The sequence below is a fragment of the Pipistrellus hanaki genome (genome assembly GCF_964339955.1).
Source record: "Pipistrellus hanaki genome assembly, chromosome: 17".
Taxonomy (NCBI): domain Eukaryota; kingdom Metazoa; phylum Chordata; class Mammalia; order Chiroptera; family Vespertilionidae; genus Pipistrellus; species Pipistrellus hanaki.
The window spans coordinates 34,209,920-34,225,588 of NC_140519.1; the positions used below are offsets into that span (position 1 = coordinate 34,209,920).

General features: G+C 36.9%; 1 protein-coding gene across 2 annotated transcripts in view; it reads right to left on the reverse strand.

The window, feature by feature from the left end:
* Nucleotides 1-15,669, reverse strand: part of PKHD1L1 (PKHD1 like 1) — a 123,305-nt gene that overhangs the window by 18,265 nt on the left and 89,371 nt on the right. For both annotated transcript variants that reach the window (XM_084864454.1, XM_084864455.1), the window contains 12 exons: nt 15,358-15,531; nt 12,800-12,903; nt 11,749-11,878; nt 10,636-10,757; nt 8,984-9,074; nt 5,502-5,650; nt 5,302-5,424; nt 3,594-3,705; nt 3,383-3,499; nt 2,474-2,639; nt 372-604; nt 10-177 (listed from right to left, as the gene is read on the reverse strand). In XM_084864454.1, coding sequence (XP_084720580.1) covers nt 10-177; nt 372-604; nt 2,474-2,639; nt 3,383-3,499; nt 3,594-3,705; nt 5,302-5,424; nt 5,502-5,650; nt 8,984-9,074; nt 10,636-10,757; nt 11,749-11,878; nt 12,800-12,903; nt 15,358-15,531 — 1,689 coding nt within the window. The remainder of the gene's footprint in view (nt 1-9; nt 178-371; nt 605-2,473; nt 2,640-3,382; nt 3,500-3,593; nt 3,706-5,301; nt 5,425-5,501; nt 5,651-8,983; nt 9,075-10,635; nt 10,758-11,748; nt 11,879-12,799; nt 12,904-15,357; nt 15,532-15,669) is intronic.

Genomic DNA, 15,669 nt, shown 5'->3' on the forward strand with positions numbered 1-15,669 from the left:
AACACCTACCATTAATGAGATCTACATAACCACTGCTCACTACAGCCACAGGTGAGAGTCTTCGAGTTTCAGTGTCAGAATCCAGGCTTTCAATGACCATCATTGCATATTCCATCCCAAAGCACCGATAGCTCTGCCATTCTGGAATGTACCTACAGGTTGAATCTCTAATAATTCCTAGAAACATAGGTATATACATTTTAGCAATGAAAAGAAATCTCTTTGCAAAAGCATCCACATACTATCCTTTTTCTTATTATGTAACATTAATAAGTAGAAACTACATTATTGGTTGAGTACATCAGTCATTATAAAGAAAAGATATATCTATTTCACAAGTTTGAGAACTACTGGAATAATATCCAACAAACCTTTATAAGGTGCTTTCTCAGTGACAGGGATTGTACTTCCATTTGGGAATGTAAGCATAACCTTTGGAATTCTGTAGTCTCCAATTCCTAACTGGCTATTTCCATTCCATTCATATTCTGATTGCGGTATCACTGAACCAGAATTCCCCAGAAAGGAGCCATCCATATCTCTGAGAAAAGATTTCCTTTTGGCATCACAAACCATGTCTACACAATCAGATGGATTCACTTTCCTGTGGAGAAAAGGTCAAATGTATGAATACTAAGGTTTAGTATCCCTCCCTATTTCTAGGGAGCATTTAAGTATACTTGAGTATTTGACAAGAGAGTATCCAAAAAAATTTGATTGATTGAATCTTATCTTTTCAGACAGGATTTAAAGTAGGACCCAGTAGCATATGTAATGTGCATTGTAATGAGATCTGTTTTCCATTGTGTTGATTTGGTCTATTATGAATTCATTAACATTTCAAAAGGACAAATTATACCTGTGGGATATAAAATTAGAATTCCACTTTGTTGTTTTATATTTTCTTGAATAATTATTTTCATATTTGTGAATAGCTAACAAAATATTAAAATTACTCTATTGTTCAGGACATTAAAAAAATCCTGTGTTGGCAGGGAAATCTTTACTATTTTTCCTTTTCTTCTCTCTTTTTTAATGGGTCTTTAAATATTATAAAAGTATTATATGCTACTATGCAATCACCCAAGAACTTGGTAAAAATTTAGTCCCCTTCACTTTCTTATCTCAAGCTCTTAGGCGCATCACAAACTACAGATTAGTATTTATTCTCATCGACTTTTGCCTATGTAAATGCAAACAGGTGTGCTTGAATTATGGTTTTTATGCTGCATATTTTAGTAAGCATTCTGTAGATACTGTAAGAGATGACATACTATAAACTCACAATGCAGTTCAACCACAGATGGTATTCTGCTTTCATCTTGGGCCACCTGGAGTGTGGATTGTCAATTGGTTATAAAAAAAAAAATAGCTATTTGATTTGCAATGTACTATACATTGTTTTGTAAACAAGTCCGTGGGTAGGTGCCTGGTGGCACTCATTGGACAGTCTGGGGCTCTGTCTAATCTCAGCTTCCAAAGAAAGAGCTGAGATGTAGACTTTTGTTCAATTAGGTATTGAGGGAATCCTCTCAAAAGGGAAGGAGAGCGGCCACAGTGAAAAGCTGTGGGTCTATCATCAAAACAAAATCAGATGAAGTCAAACTATTTATGAAACATTGCATTTCTCTGAAGAGATGTCTGACAGCATTATTCCTTGTCTTTTCCTTATCCTGAAAATGGACAAATATATCTAATAGAAAATTTCTTACCTCCACTGCTGCCTTACACCTAAATTCCTTGTCTGCACCTCTTATGAACAGTAGCAATTATTGACAATATTCTTTTAAGGCTTAGAATGGAGGTGGTTCAGCTTCTACAAGTATTCTGACACCACCTGACCTTTGTGACTGAAAAAATCACTGTTCTAAGTTTCCACATATTCTCAGTCACAGTGATTATAAGGACAGACATTCAATTTTCAACAAAACGTTAGAGTGCATGAGATAAAACACTTGGAAAGCAACAGGAAACAAAAAAGTGAATGAAAATCAAAGAAATGTTAGAAATGTCTCTCATTCCAAATGGAGAGATACTTTTGTACAGTACATTTCTAACCCCATTTCTGCCTCTTATGTTTAATGATAGTGTTATTTACAATGCATTAAGCCCTGGCAAAGTAGGTCAGTTGGATAGAACATCATCCCAATACACCAAGGTTGTGTGTTTAATCTCTGGTTAGGGCACATACAAGAAGCAACCAATGAATGCATAAGTGTAACAACAAATTGATGTTTTCTCTCTCTCCCCCTTTCTCCTCTCTCTAAAAAATCAATTAAATAAATATACTGCATGGAAAAAACAGTATGAGAAAATATACATATATTCAAGTTAACTGAAAACACAAGTACATTAGTCTTCATTTTCATAATGCTGATAAGAAACATAGAAACTTTCCCAACTCTATGGCAGGGGAGAAAGGCAATGGAGAACTATGAAGAGAGGAAGAAAACTGGGTTTTCATATATTTTACCTTATATCAGGCCTATGTATAAATATTTTTGCTTTTTCAATAGTGTCAACCAGCTGTATGTTCTTCACATGGATTGGATGCTGTAAATCCTCATTTAAAGGGTTAGTAAAGAATATCACATTAGTTTCACCTGAACAAACATTCTTGAATCCAACAAATGTTGAACCTGAAATGTAAATAATAGATAAGTAATTACTTTCCATAGAGGAAGTGGTACAGTTGCATTTCATGTACCTACCTTGAACATGAAGGTCTTAGCTTATGTGGAAGATTAATCTACCACCCTATGTGGTAGATTGTTGTCTCCCTATGTCAACACCACTGAGTTGTCATTTTCATATTTCTCTGCGCTTGGCCATGTAACTTGTTTTGGCCAATGGGACAAGAGCATTTGTGGTATTAGGAGATCTGAAAAGTGCTTGCATGTTAGGACTCACTCTCATGGTGCTCTAGGAAACTGTGAGTTTAGCATGTGAATGAGCCTAGCTCAATCAGCCTCATTACTCCATTCTTGAAATGGACTCTGATGTCTGATTTCTTTTCTTGTCACATTGAGCAGATTCATGTACACATTCATTTTTTAAAAATATATATTTTATTGATTTTTTACAGAGAGGGAGAGAGAGAGATAGAGAGTTAGAAACATCGATGATAGAGAATCATTGATCAGCTGCCTCTTGCACACCCCCCACTGGGGATGTGCCCCCAACCAAGGTACATGCCCTTGACCGGAATCGAACCTGGGACCTTTCAGTCCGCAGGCCGACACTCTATCCACTGAGCCAAACTGGCTTCGGCCATGTACACATTCATTTAAATAATTTTTTTTACTAACAATGACACATTACTAATTATACTCTATGTAAGCTTTATAGCACTTAATTGAGATTTGTCAAAGTTTAAACTTGCCTGAAACTTCCAAAAGGCCACTGATGGCGTTGTAACTCATGATCCCTGCATGAGGCTTCCGAGGTGCCATGTTATGTGCTGAAGCAAAGGTGGGCCAGCAAACCCCACTTCTCCCTCCTTTTATGAAAAGAAGACAGTTAATGAAATTTGGAAGTGCATTCATTAATTAAATGTGAAAGTGCATTCAAAATTAAAATTCTAAATTTTCTACCTGATGGAGGTCTAGAACTCCGATGGGCAGCAGAAAGTTCAATATTGGGATCATCATTTGTTAGGCGATCAGAGCAATTAAATTCAGAGCTGCTTCCAACAATTAATGAGCTCTATGAAAAAAATTCAAACAATACAACTTTAATAATAGCTACTGCTAAGAGAAAACACAATAACTGTTAATACTGAATTGCTCTGTTGCAAAAATACAATCTATACATTTGAGAATTGGGTCATTAAACCAAGATGAAAAAGGTGTGATTTCTTCCTAAAGTGGAATGACTCAACGTGGCAAAGGGAAGATGGATATGTAGACAATTATATATAATGGCATGTTCTGTTTCTAGGATACTATACATATGTCCAGGAAACAATAGGAACAAGAAGAGGAGGGAGTAACTTAAGCCACCTAAGCTGCTTCAGGAAAAAAATTCATAGATGGAATGAAAATGTAACTAACTGAGGAAAAGTTAGCAGGTGATAATCAAGCATAGGTGAGGGGCCCTGCCAGTTTGGCTCAGTGAATAGAATGTGAGCCTGTGTACTGAAGGGTCTCAGGTTCAAGGGCCCTTACCTCGGTTGCAGGCTCCTCCCCTAACCACCTGGGGGCACATGCAGGAGGCAACCAACCAATACCTATGTTTCTCTTACATTGATATTTCTTTCTGTCTTTCCCTCTCTCTTCCACTCTCTTTAAAAATCAATAAAAAAAATATCCTCAGGTGAGAAGGAGGAGGAGGAGGAGGAGGAGGAGGACGAGGAGGAGGAGGAGGAAGAAGAGGAGATGATGACGACAACAACGAAGAAGAAGAAGAAGAAGAAGAAGAAGAAGAAGAAGAAGAAGAAGAAGAAGAAGAAGAAAAAGAAGAAGAAGAAGAAGAAGAAGAAGAAGAAGAAGAAGAAGGAGAAGGAGAAGGAGAAGGAGAAGGAGAAGGAGAAGGAGAAGGAGAAGGAGAAGGAGAAGGAGAAGGAGAAGGAGAAGGAGAAGGAGAAGGAGAAGGAGAAGGAGAAGGAGAAGGAGGAGAAGGAGAAGGAGAAGGAGAAGGAGAAGGAGAAGGAGAAGGAGAAGTAGTTGTGAAGGAATTGGGGAGGAGGAGGAGGAGAAGGAGGAGGAGAAGGAGAAGTAGTTGTGAAGGAATTGGGGAGGAGGAGGAGGAGAAGGAGGAGGAGGAGGAGAAGAAGAGAAGAAGAAGGAGGAGGAGGAGGAGGAGGAGGAGGAGGAGGAGGAGGAGGAGGAGAAGAAGGAGGAGGAGGAGGAGGAGGAGGAGGAGGAGGAGGAGGAGAAGGAGAAGGAGAAGTAGTTGTGAAGGAATTGGGGAGGAGGAGGAGGAGAAGGAGGAGGAGAAGGAGAAGTAGTTGTGAAGGAATTGGGGAGGAGGAGGAGGAGAAGGAGGAGGAGGAGGAGAAGAAGAGAAGAAGAAGGAGGAGGAGGAGGAGGAGGAGGAGGAAGAAGAAGAAGAAGAAGAAGAAGAAGAAGAAGAAGAAGAAGAAGAAGAAGAAGAAGAAGTAGTAGTAGTAGTAGTAGTAGTAGTAGTAGTGGTGGTGGTGAAGGATTTGGGGAGCAGAGGGAAGTATGGAAAGCTTCCTAGGAGAAGTCAATGAGAGCAAAGGTGGGAGGTTTGGGCTAGCTGGGGTAGAAGTCAAGGAGGTTATTTATATTAATCCTTCAATAATTTTAGTCTAAATATGTGGCTGTATTCATGTCTTACCTTAATTTGCACTGTTTTATTTGAAATTTGGTGAGATATGGCAGCTGGCATATAAATCATTGAAGAAATGGCCATTCCATTGTCGACCAGAGTCACATTATGGATATACACACTCTCTGTGGTCTGTAATACAATTTATCGTTTACATAGTACAAAACACAATCATAAAAGAAAACAGTCATGATCTTCTATCAACTTACCTGGAAATAAATTCCATAATCCCAGCACATCCAAATGGTAAATCCCTGTATGAGAGAACATCCAGGAAGGCCATCCTGGTTCATATAGATGCCATATAAGCCCCCATGAGCCTCATTGCCAAACCACTTTTCCAGGGGGTTAGACAGATCTTGGATGGAAACACAGAATGAGCTAATTAAGATTATAAATCATGTCACATAGTTTTTTAAGCAGTGTCAGTTTAAGTTCAAATTCTTTTAAAAATTCAAAATATAATTTTGATGTAAATTTTAACAAGATGAACAAACATTTTCATAGTTCAGTCATTTATGATTTAGTCTCTTTGGTGTTTACTGTTATCTAAATGGTCCCTTTACTGTTATTTAGAATAATTGTATGCTCATTTGCAAAAGTTTGGTTTAGCATTAGCACTCTTAACTTATTGTATCTGATAAAACTAAACACGAATTTCATTAGAAAGAGCATGAAGTTAGATTGAAATAGGCTGAACTTGAAATACAATGGCACCACTTGCTATCTGTAAAACACTTCCCCTGTAGACCATTGTATTGGCAGTTCCTCTGGCCATCCCATTTTCAAGTTAAATATTACTTCTTTACAAGGTCTTCCCTGATCCAAAGTAGCACCTCAGTCACTTTGCATAGCAATTAGAACTTTCTTCACTTAACATTGTGACTTATTTGACTTTATTATGACATCCATCTTCTCTCTTATTATAATACTAGAAGCCTGGTGCATGAATTCATGCACAGGTAGGGTACGGCCAGCCCACCCCGATGGGGTTTGATCAGAGGTAAGGTGAAAGAGCCACAGGCGGTTGACCAGCCAGCACTGCCCGGATCAGGGGTGGGTGGAGCAGACCAGCTGGGGGGAAGGGCTGCAGGAGGGTGGGTAGGGGGACTGATTGGGGTCCCGATTGGGCTGGTTGGCTGCCCCAGTGTGTGTCATAACAACCAGTCGTTCCAGCATTCTCTCATTCTGGTTGCTTGGCTTTTATAGATATAAATAAGCTTCACGAGAGAAGCTCACTGACCGTCATATTCCTAGAGCTTAGAAGGTAATGCAGAGATAGGTACTCATTAAATATTTGTTGAATTAATCTATTCATGATGTTTGCAAAGTTATTCAACCTTGTTGGACTTAATTTCCATATATATATATATATATATATATATATATATATTTTTTAAATCAAGCCTCTTTCAGAGTTGTTTCAAAATGAAATGAAATAGCCTCAATGAATGGAAACTATATTCATAATTAATACACAGGATACTTGATGTAGATTTTAATGAAAATTTTATGTAGCTCCAAATCAGATGAGTAACCTTAATAACTCCTTCCTCACCATGCATAAATTTTAAGATTTCCTATAAAGAGCAGAGCCACCCCTGAATTATACTTAGTCCCCAAGGATTTGACTTCATTTTATCTTCTATTGCTTTTCCATTTTCCCTAGTCCTTTGAGATTGACATTTTGATGATGGTTTCCAGGTTTCTATTTTGTTTCCTTCATAAGAAGCTGTTTGCATGTCTCTTTGTTGTTCCCACACAAGGTAACTCATGGGCAAAAATGGCTCCTCCCTTCCCAGCATCCTAGCCACTCCTTGTCTGGGAGATGAATTTGATAGGTTGATGTCTCATTCCAAGAACTTAAACCCTCAATTCCTCTGTGATGTTTCATGTTTCAATTGCTTGAAATCTAAAAACTCCTATAGACACTCTCAATTATTTAGGAATATCAATACAGTCAGTAAAAAATGAATGGCATAATATCACATATTAATACATATTCATATTCACAGGTCATGTTTTGATTTTCAAAAAAAAAAAACAACGCACACACTTCAAAGAAGTTATAGAGAAATTGCATATATTTACATTTTAAGTCAAAGAAAAGCTACTGAAAGCTTTTGGGAACTAAAATATTTAAAAAGAGCATATATCAAAAAATAAGTTAAGTAGGTTTACCCCTTCAAAATCTATTTTGCACAAGAATAAAATTAGCATATGCCCAGTACGTTTTGAGTTTACACCAAAAATATGCTGATTTAAAGAATCTTAAAAATAATTACGCTGAGAAAACAAACTGTAGAAGGAATATAAATTTTTCAGAGGAAAAATCCTATTACCTTTAACTAAGTAAGTTTCTTAGGAGACAAAGCCTTAAGTTTTGTTACTTATTTTACTTTTTGGATCTGATAATTCTCTTACTTTGTTGAAAAATCAAGAGGTTATAAATAGTTAGTCAATAATAAGTCACCAGTGATCCTGTTCCCACTCAATTTCTACGGCTCTGTTTTTATACTTCGTGCTTCTTTATGTAAACATACATACTGCACATGTTCTTATTTTTTTCCTTTTTCCTCACAAAACATATACACCAAACAATATCTTATATACTGTTCTGAAATTTCCTTTTTATCACTTTAGAATCCCCATATCAATATATGGTATGTATCTTTTTTTTTTTCTTTGAGAGGGGCCTGGTATTCAATGCTGGGCTTCGTATAAAAACCTACAGTTATTGGACACAGGTAGCCTTCAATTTTCTGTAGCACACAAAACGCTATGATGAATAGCCTTTTTTACAAATCTTTTCTTTTTTAAAATATATATTTTATTGATTTTTTTACAGAGAAGAAGGGAGAGGGATAGAGAATTATAAACATCATTGAGAGAGAAACATCAATCAGCTGCCTCCTGCACACTCCCTACTGGGATATGCCCACAACCAAGGTACATGCCCTTGACCGGAATCAAATCTGGGACCATTGAGTCTGCAGGCCGACGCTCTATCCACTGGGCCAAACCGGTTAGGGCTACAAATCATTTCTCTTACAGAGGCAACTGTTAGTTATATTAAAAGCGTAGGAATGCTGACCAAAGGTAAATGCCTCTGTCACTCTGGTGGCTATTGCCGGATTCCCTCTGTGGGTTATATAGTTTTGTCCTTCAAGCAGCAACGGGTAAATGTCCTGTTTCCCTACAGCCTCACCAAGAGAGCAGTTGTGCAGTTAGTTCTTGACGTTTGCTCATCTGATGGGAATATATCTGAGAACTATCTGTTCATGTCCTTTGCCTTTCGTGCTTGCAGGTTTTGGCACATAAACAGTGAGCATTTATCCCTTTATAAAGCAGAAGCATGGAATAGTGGCACATCCCCACAGCATGTACCAGTATCTCTACATTCCATTTTATGAAAGTGGAATGAGGTACTCATTGTTCCAATACCAGCCAAATCAGGAACTGAAGTTGCTGTTAGAGGTTTGGGATTGCAAACATGGAAAATAGTTGTCTTTAAAAGCCTATTCATTCTTTCTTTAGATCCAATGGTATCTTGAAATAATCTCCCTTGTTGAGTCCTTTCAGTGCCCAGAGAGAGGCTATATCATATATTGAACTGACAACAATTGTTTACTTCTAACGAATTGGAACAAATTATTTCCTAATTTTGGTGACTCCATGGCAAAAGACTTACTTGAGCAAGGTTCCCCGTCAATGCGGTATCCCGCCCTTCCAAATCCGGCCACGACGTTATTTTGTAAAACTGTATTGGTTCCTCTATTTATCTAGGATAATGACAAAGAAAATGCTTTGGGTCAGGCCCTTCCACAATTACCCAATGAGAGCCAGTAGGCAACACACAGAATGTCTAATTATGACTACTTTCAGGAGGAAAATTTTAATTCATTATTCACTCCATTCAAACTTACATTACAAATGAAGTATTGATATTACCTTAGGTTCTTGGTATAAAACCATCACTAGACTTCTCAGAAAAGTACATTGAAGAGATTATTTATTACTTTTATTATTTTTTTTTACACCTTAGACTTCTTAGGAAAGTGCATTAAAGGGATTATTTTTTATTTCAATAACAAAATCCACTGGATGTGGCTCAATATTTATATGCTATTGGCTAAATTCCAATATTATAGCAAAGTTACAAGTATTTTGTCACTCTTTTTGGTTATATTATATTACCAATTTGATTTATTTAAAACACGACAACCAAGGAAATTACAGTGGACTATACGATTCAATAGAGGCATTCAATACTTTAAATAAAATCTGCTTTAATAAAAAACTGCGTAGCATGAATATTAAGTAATGACTAAGCAATTTTATGAGTCAAGTCAAAGTGGTAGAAAATGAAAAGTAAAAACACAGAAGGTTTAGTTCTTGTCTACAGTGTCGGCAAAACAGTTAAAAGCTCAATTATTTAAAGCACATTAAACACCCTATTTTAAAGACTATAATTAAAATAGTCAAATGGTATTCATAAAAGTAAAGTATCTTTTATGACAAAAGATACAGATAACTTTAAAGAATAGGAATTGACATTTGATTACATTCAAACTTTTATAAGTAGGTGAAAGAGAACATTTTTACCTCATAAATATATACTAAGTTTCACATTTTACTGTAAGGTGATATTAATAGTTGCCCAAAATCAAAGCCCAATACTTATCCCATTTTTCAAAGAGAACTATTTGTAATTCTTTTTTGTTCCTACGGCCTAGGTGACTAAAACAAAAACAAGAGGAGCCATATTTCCTCTAGATCCTTTCTCTGTACTATTTCCTTGTTTGTAATATCACTCTGCATATAAATAAAGACCAATAGTAATGGGAAAAATTCCGTGGGAATCAGGAAGGGTGCAATAGTAATGTTAGATAAGAGTCCATAACCTTGCATGTAGAAGAAAAGTTGTAGATGAGAAAGAGGTTACAGAGATTCTGTAGTCTATTATTATAATTTTCCATTTGGAAGGGAGCTCAATTCAGAGTTAAATATTGTAGTAATATGTGCAAGGCACTCAGTCAGTTAGCAGCACAGAGACCCTGTACTGTAACCTGAGAGCAATAATTAATATTAGAGAAGCAATAAATATTTGAACAATTTAAACCAGGGGGCATCAGCACAAAGAAAAATCCACTGGCTATTGGAGCTCACGTTATCTTTTAAGAAAGTTCATTCAGTCCTTTAATGAGTACATTTTACTAATTCACCAATCTTTAAGGAAGAAATAGTTTTCAATGATATTTTGAGATTTACAATTTCTACAGAAATTATAATCTTCAGTGAGGAAGTTATAATGTTGTATAATTATAAATTTGTTTGCATTACCTCAATTGCCGCATGCCAGAGAGTTGAACTCAAATCTTTTCTGTTCTGATAGGTTCCTGGCCAAACCGAGAGGGCAACCAGGTTTCCTCGGACTCTGTTGGCATCCCCCCAAATCCTTATGCCTGGAAAAGAAATAAAACCCCCCCAATACATACACATTTGTAATAAGTATTACGGGGGGTGTCTGTGGGGAAAATTCATTTTCTAATTTAAGCCTGATAATTGAATCCCTTAGGTTTTATTTTTATTTTTATTTCTTTAAAAATATATTCTATTGATTTTGTACAGAGAGGAAGGGAGAGAGACAGAGAGTTAGAAACATCGATGAGAGAGAGTCGTCGATCAGCTGCCTCTTGCACACCCCCTACCGGGGATATGCCCGCAACAAAGGTACATGCCCCTGACCGGAATCGAACCCGGGACCCCTCAGTCCCCAAGCCGACGCTCTATCTATTGTGCCAAACCGGTATCAACTGAATCCCTTAGATTTTAAATGTGAACTCTGATAGTGAAACTCTACTTCTTTAATACACTACCTGAATTAGGATCTTTTGGGTGCTTGTTACATATGTGGGTTCACAGTTTCCACCTCAGGATTTAACAAACACATAAATAATTATCATATATTTTAAAAGTTTGTATTGTGTTCTTTAGTGACATTCAAGAAAGAATAACCCCCTAAAAGAAAATATAATTTTTTATTAAATAACCCTTATTAGTGAATAAGCTTTTTGATTGACATGTGAGGAGTATTTTAAAAGTCATAGTAATTTAAACTATTGGTATTAGATAACGCTCATAAGATCAGGGTTTGGTAAATAATTCTTCTTGAGCTCTACTGTTCATCATGGTATCCATACATGTGACTCCTTACATGTAAAGTAAGTACAATTACATTAAGTACGATTAAAATTAAAAATCCAGTTCCTTGGTAAAATTAGTCACCTTTCAAGTGCTCAGTGCCCACATTTGCTTTAGTAATTACTGTAATAGCACAGATATCAACCATTTCCATTCTCAAAGAAAAATCAGCTGGGCAGCTTGGCCCTAGAGCTTACAGATAAGACTGTCTCCAAAAGATACGTTATGTGGACCAAAATATTATTCTCTTACCTTCCCCCACTGTGAAGTGAATTATGTTATCATCGATGTCTAATCCATCTGTCCCAAACACACCAATTGCCGGGGAGAAGCCATGGTGAAAAGCACAGCCTCGAATGTAAGATGAGCCATGTTCCTGAATCTATAAAACATCAGGATTCAGTGAACATTTCAAAAGTAAAATGAAAATTTATTTAAAGAAAAAATTCGAAGTAGGTGACCTTCAGGAAACACACCTTCATAAATAAAATACTCAATTTATATTCCATAAAAAGAGATGATTTCCCAGCAGGTCTTTTAATCCTGGGAAATGTCCACATATCTTAAATTTATGATTAAATAAAGCAAAAAAAATAAAGTATGCTTATTTCAAATACAGGTAAAAATTTCTCAAGTACTTTGCTATGGATTTATATTTCTATCATTACCTATAAAATGCTAAGGTAATAAAATTTATTTTTTTCAAAATAGTTTATTACATGATTAACAGGGATTTTCTTTTTCTTCAAAATTTGACTTTCGAGGCAAGGGGTTGTGACTCAACTGCCTATTGGAACCATCCAATTAGTAGGTTACGGGTTTCAATTTCAAACCTACAAGATTACTTTTTATTTCCATAAGAAATAAGCTCTCATTTTTTTTCTTAAATCACCAGCCCGCACAGAATATTTTGTTCCCCACTTTGACAGAGACATGGATATACAGACATGGGTATTTTTCATTTGAGAAATTTAAGCAATACTCACTTTAACAGAAACGGGAAATACATTTGGTTATTTCAAAATAAAGTGAAGATGTTAGATGCTATTATGGATGGTCAATCCTTTCACCTTCTTTGCTGCTTTTTCTATTTTTATTTAACTTACCCTCAATAAATGCATGAAATGGGTGGAATGAAATGCTACTATGAGTCTAAAGCAGTTAATGGGAATACATCTAAGAAAGTTGTATTAGATCATAGTCTTAGTCATCATAAGCTGTGGCTGTTTAGTAAAGATAAATGGAAATCAGATAAAAATACTTTACTTTGGATATATGCAAAAATTCCACATGCAGTACAAACCTGTCCTAGGTTAAGGAACGTGACAGCATAGCGTGGATCCGTGCTGTCTCTGAAGCCCTCTTGGCCACTGTGATAAAATTCCACGTTACTTATCCTTGCACTTCCTGTGGGAAGGAGGCAGTTAAGTTTATTTTTTCTTGAAAAAAAAATATGAAGCATTTAAAAAAAAATCTACAAAAGCTGTAATTTTTCCCATTACAAATGTGTTTTCAACTCTTTCATGGAAATCTCATTAGTGTTTCATTGCTCCTTTAATCTAAATGAGGCAGTATCTCTGAACTTTTTATTTCCACTGCTCCCCAGAGCCTTCTTAGGCATTTTCCCCCCCTAATCACTTCCACTCCCCATGAAATTTTAATAACACAGATATACTATGTATCTGTTCATGTATGGTGGTTCTTTGTGGGGGCTACAAACCATGGCAATGACTAAAGGTATTTTTATCCCTCAAGGACTAACCTCACCCCTTGGTAGTGATTGATATTGTCCCTGTTGAGAATACATGACATCAGGCATGAGGTATAATTCACCTGACATTTCCATTTTGATGTTCTAAAGAGCCTGTAAGGGCATTATCGTTACATAACCTCTCTAGAATATGCACTGCCAACTACCTGCTCATCAGTTTATCATAAGTACCGCTGAGCTGACCAAAGCCAATTTCATAAATTAGCAATAACAGCAAAAACAGTCCAGGAGAGATTGCTCTGTGCCAAAGCTATACTAACTGCTGGCAGTGAGTGGTTTAATTCTCATACAACATCCTATGAATTAGGAACTTTTATTAATCCTATCTTTTATGGAAGAAAACAGAGGCAATGGAAATCCACGGCTGGGAAGAAACCAGTAGAATATAGTCCTTGCTTCAAAAATGATATTTAATAAAACGTATGAGAGAGGAGTGATTTTGTACTAGGAAGAAAAAACTGACATAGTGGGGAACATAAGATTAATTACAATAAAGACAGAGAAGAAATGGCTATCACAGACCACGTGGGCCTACAAAGCCATTGCTGTGTCTTCTTTATTTACATCACAAAACAACAGGAGCAAGGAAAGGTTGTCATGGGAATGGGGCCCATCTGGGGACTTTAAGTGAGACACGTGTGGATTGCTAGGGCAGTTTTACCCCTCTAATCGTCTATTTCTTTATCTTTATCATTAAAAGAGAGACAACATTGTAATAACTATGTACAATGTCAGGAGGGTACTAGACTTCTTAGGGGAATCGCTTAGTAAGTTATATAAATGTCTGTGCTGTACACCTGTAATTGAAAAATAAAAAAAAAATGAAAAGGGGCATAATATTTATGCCATAGTATGATGAGTATTAAATGGGATAATATGTGCTATTATCTAAGGTCATTGTTAATTTGGTCATTCTTACTGTCAGAAGTAAAATAAGTGGAATAAGGTTGGGGATTTTGTATAGGAAGGTAGCACATGAGCTATTCAGGGGTCCTCAAACTTTTTAAAGTGGGGGCCAGATCACGGTCCCTCAGAGAGCTGGAGGGCCGGACTATATGAACTACTAATTCCTACTGTAACACCTCGGCTGTGCTCACTGCCCAAAAAACCTGGCGGGCCGGATCAGACTCCTCTGCGGGCCGCATGTGGCCTGGGGGCCGTAGTTTGAAGACCCCTGGATATAATCCCACTCAAAAGCTTTATTTTTCCAAGTATCAAATATAAGACATCAGGCCCAAAGCAGAGTTACTTATGCTAAGCCACACAACAACAAACTGAAATTTAACTTAATTACAGTTTTGTCTCTTCCAGAAATGGAATCTTAAATCAGCGAATCAGGATAGCCTATCAGCATCAGGGGTAATGTGCCTGATAAACCCTTGCCATCTCCTACATGGAAAGTAACCTTTTTAAAAAAAATTATTATTGTATTACAAATAGTAGTACGTATGTCACCTTTTTCCACCACTGACCTCCCCCCTGCACCCCTCCCAAGCACATGTCTTCACCCCGTTGGTGTCTGTGCCCATTGGTTATGCTTATATGCATGCCTTACACTAACCAATTTGCTGTTTTACTGAGTATAACTTCCTCATTCCTGCCCCCTTCTGTCTATAAAATCTTTCCTCATCTATAGTTCTTCAGAACTCCTTTTGACCTGCTAGATTGGATGCTGCCTGATGCATGAATCATTAGATAAAGCCAGTAAGATCTTTAAAATGTTCTCAGTTGGCCCTGACTTGTTTGGCTCAGTGGATAGAGCTTCGGCCTGCGGACTGAAGAGTCCCAGGTTTGATTCTGGTCAAGGGCATGTACCTTGGTTGCGGGCACATACCCAGTAGGGGATATGCAGGAGGCAGCTGATCAATGTTTCTCTTTCATAAATGATGCTATCTCTCTATCCCTCTCTTTTCCTCTCTGTAAAAAAAATCAATAAAATATATTTTTTTAAAAAGTAAAATGTACTCAGTTGAATTTCGTTTCTTATCACAGGAGATCCTTTAAGATGTGAGAATTACTGAAGAACTGACTACACATAGAAAAGACTAGACTATATTTCATTTAGGAAAAGAAACTGAATTTGTACCAACCTTTAAAAGTCATCATATTTTCAGTGAATGAGCTGATCAGGACACGTGCACCAAATGATTCCTGGAACCAACCTGGGTAGTCCTCACCAAGGATTTTGATGTTCCTGCTCAGTATCCCAACATCAGCTGCTAACGTGTAGCTCTGACCTGTTCCAGGAACGTGGTATCTTTCACCTGCAACAGGACAGCTAGGTTATTACCAAAGCTGAGAAATTCCCATCTTCATGAGTTCATAGGCTGCATAGCTTTCTAATGTGCCAAAAATCAACAACACAAATGCATAAATTGATTAAAGTTTTATACTTGAACATA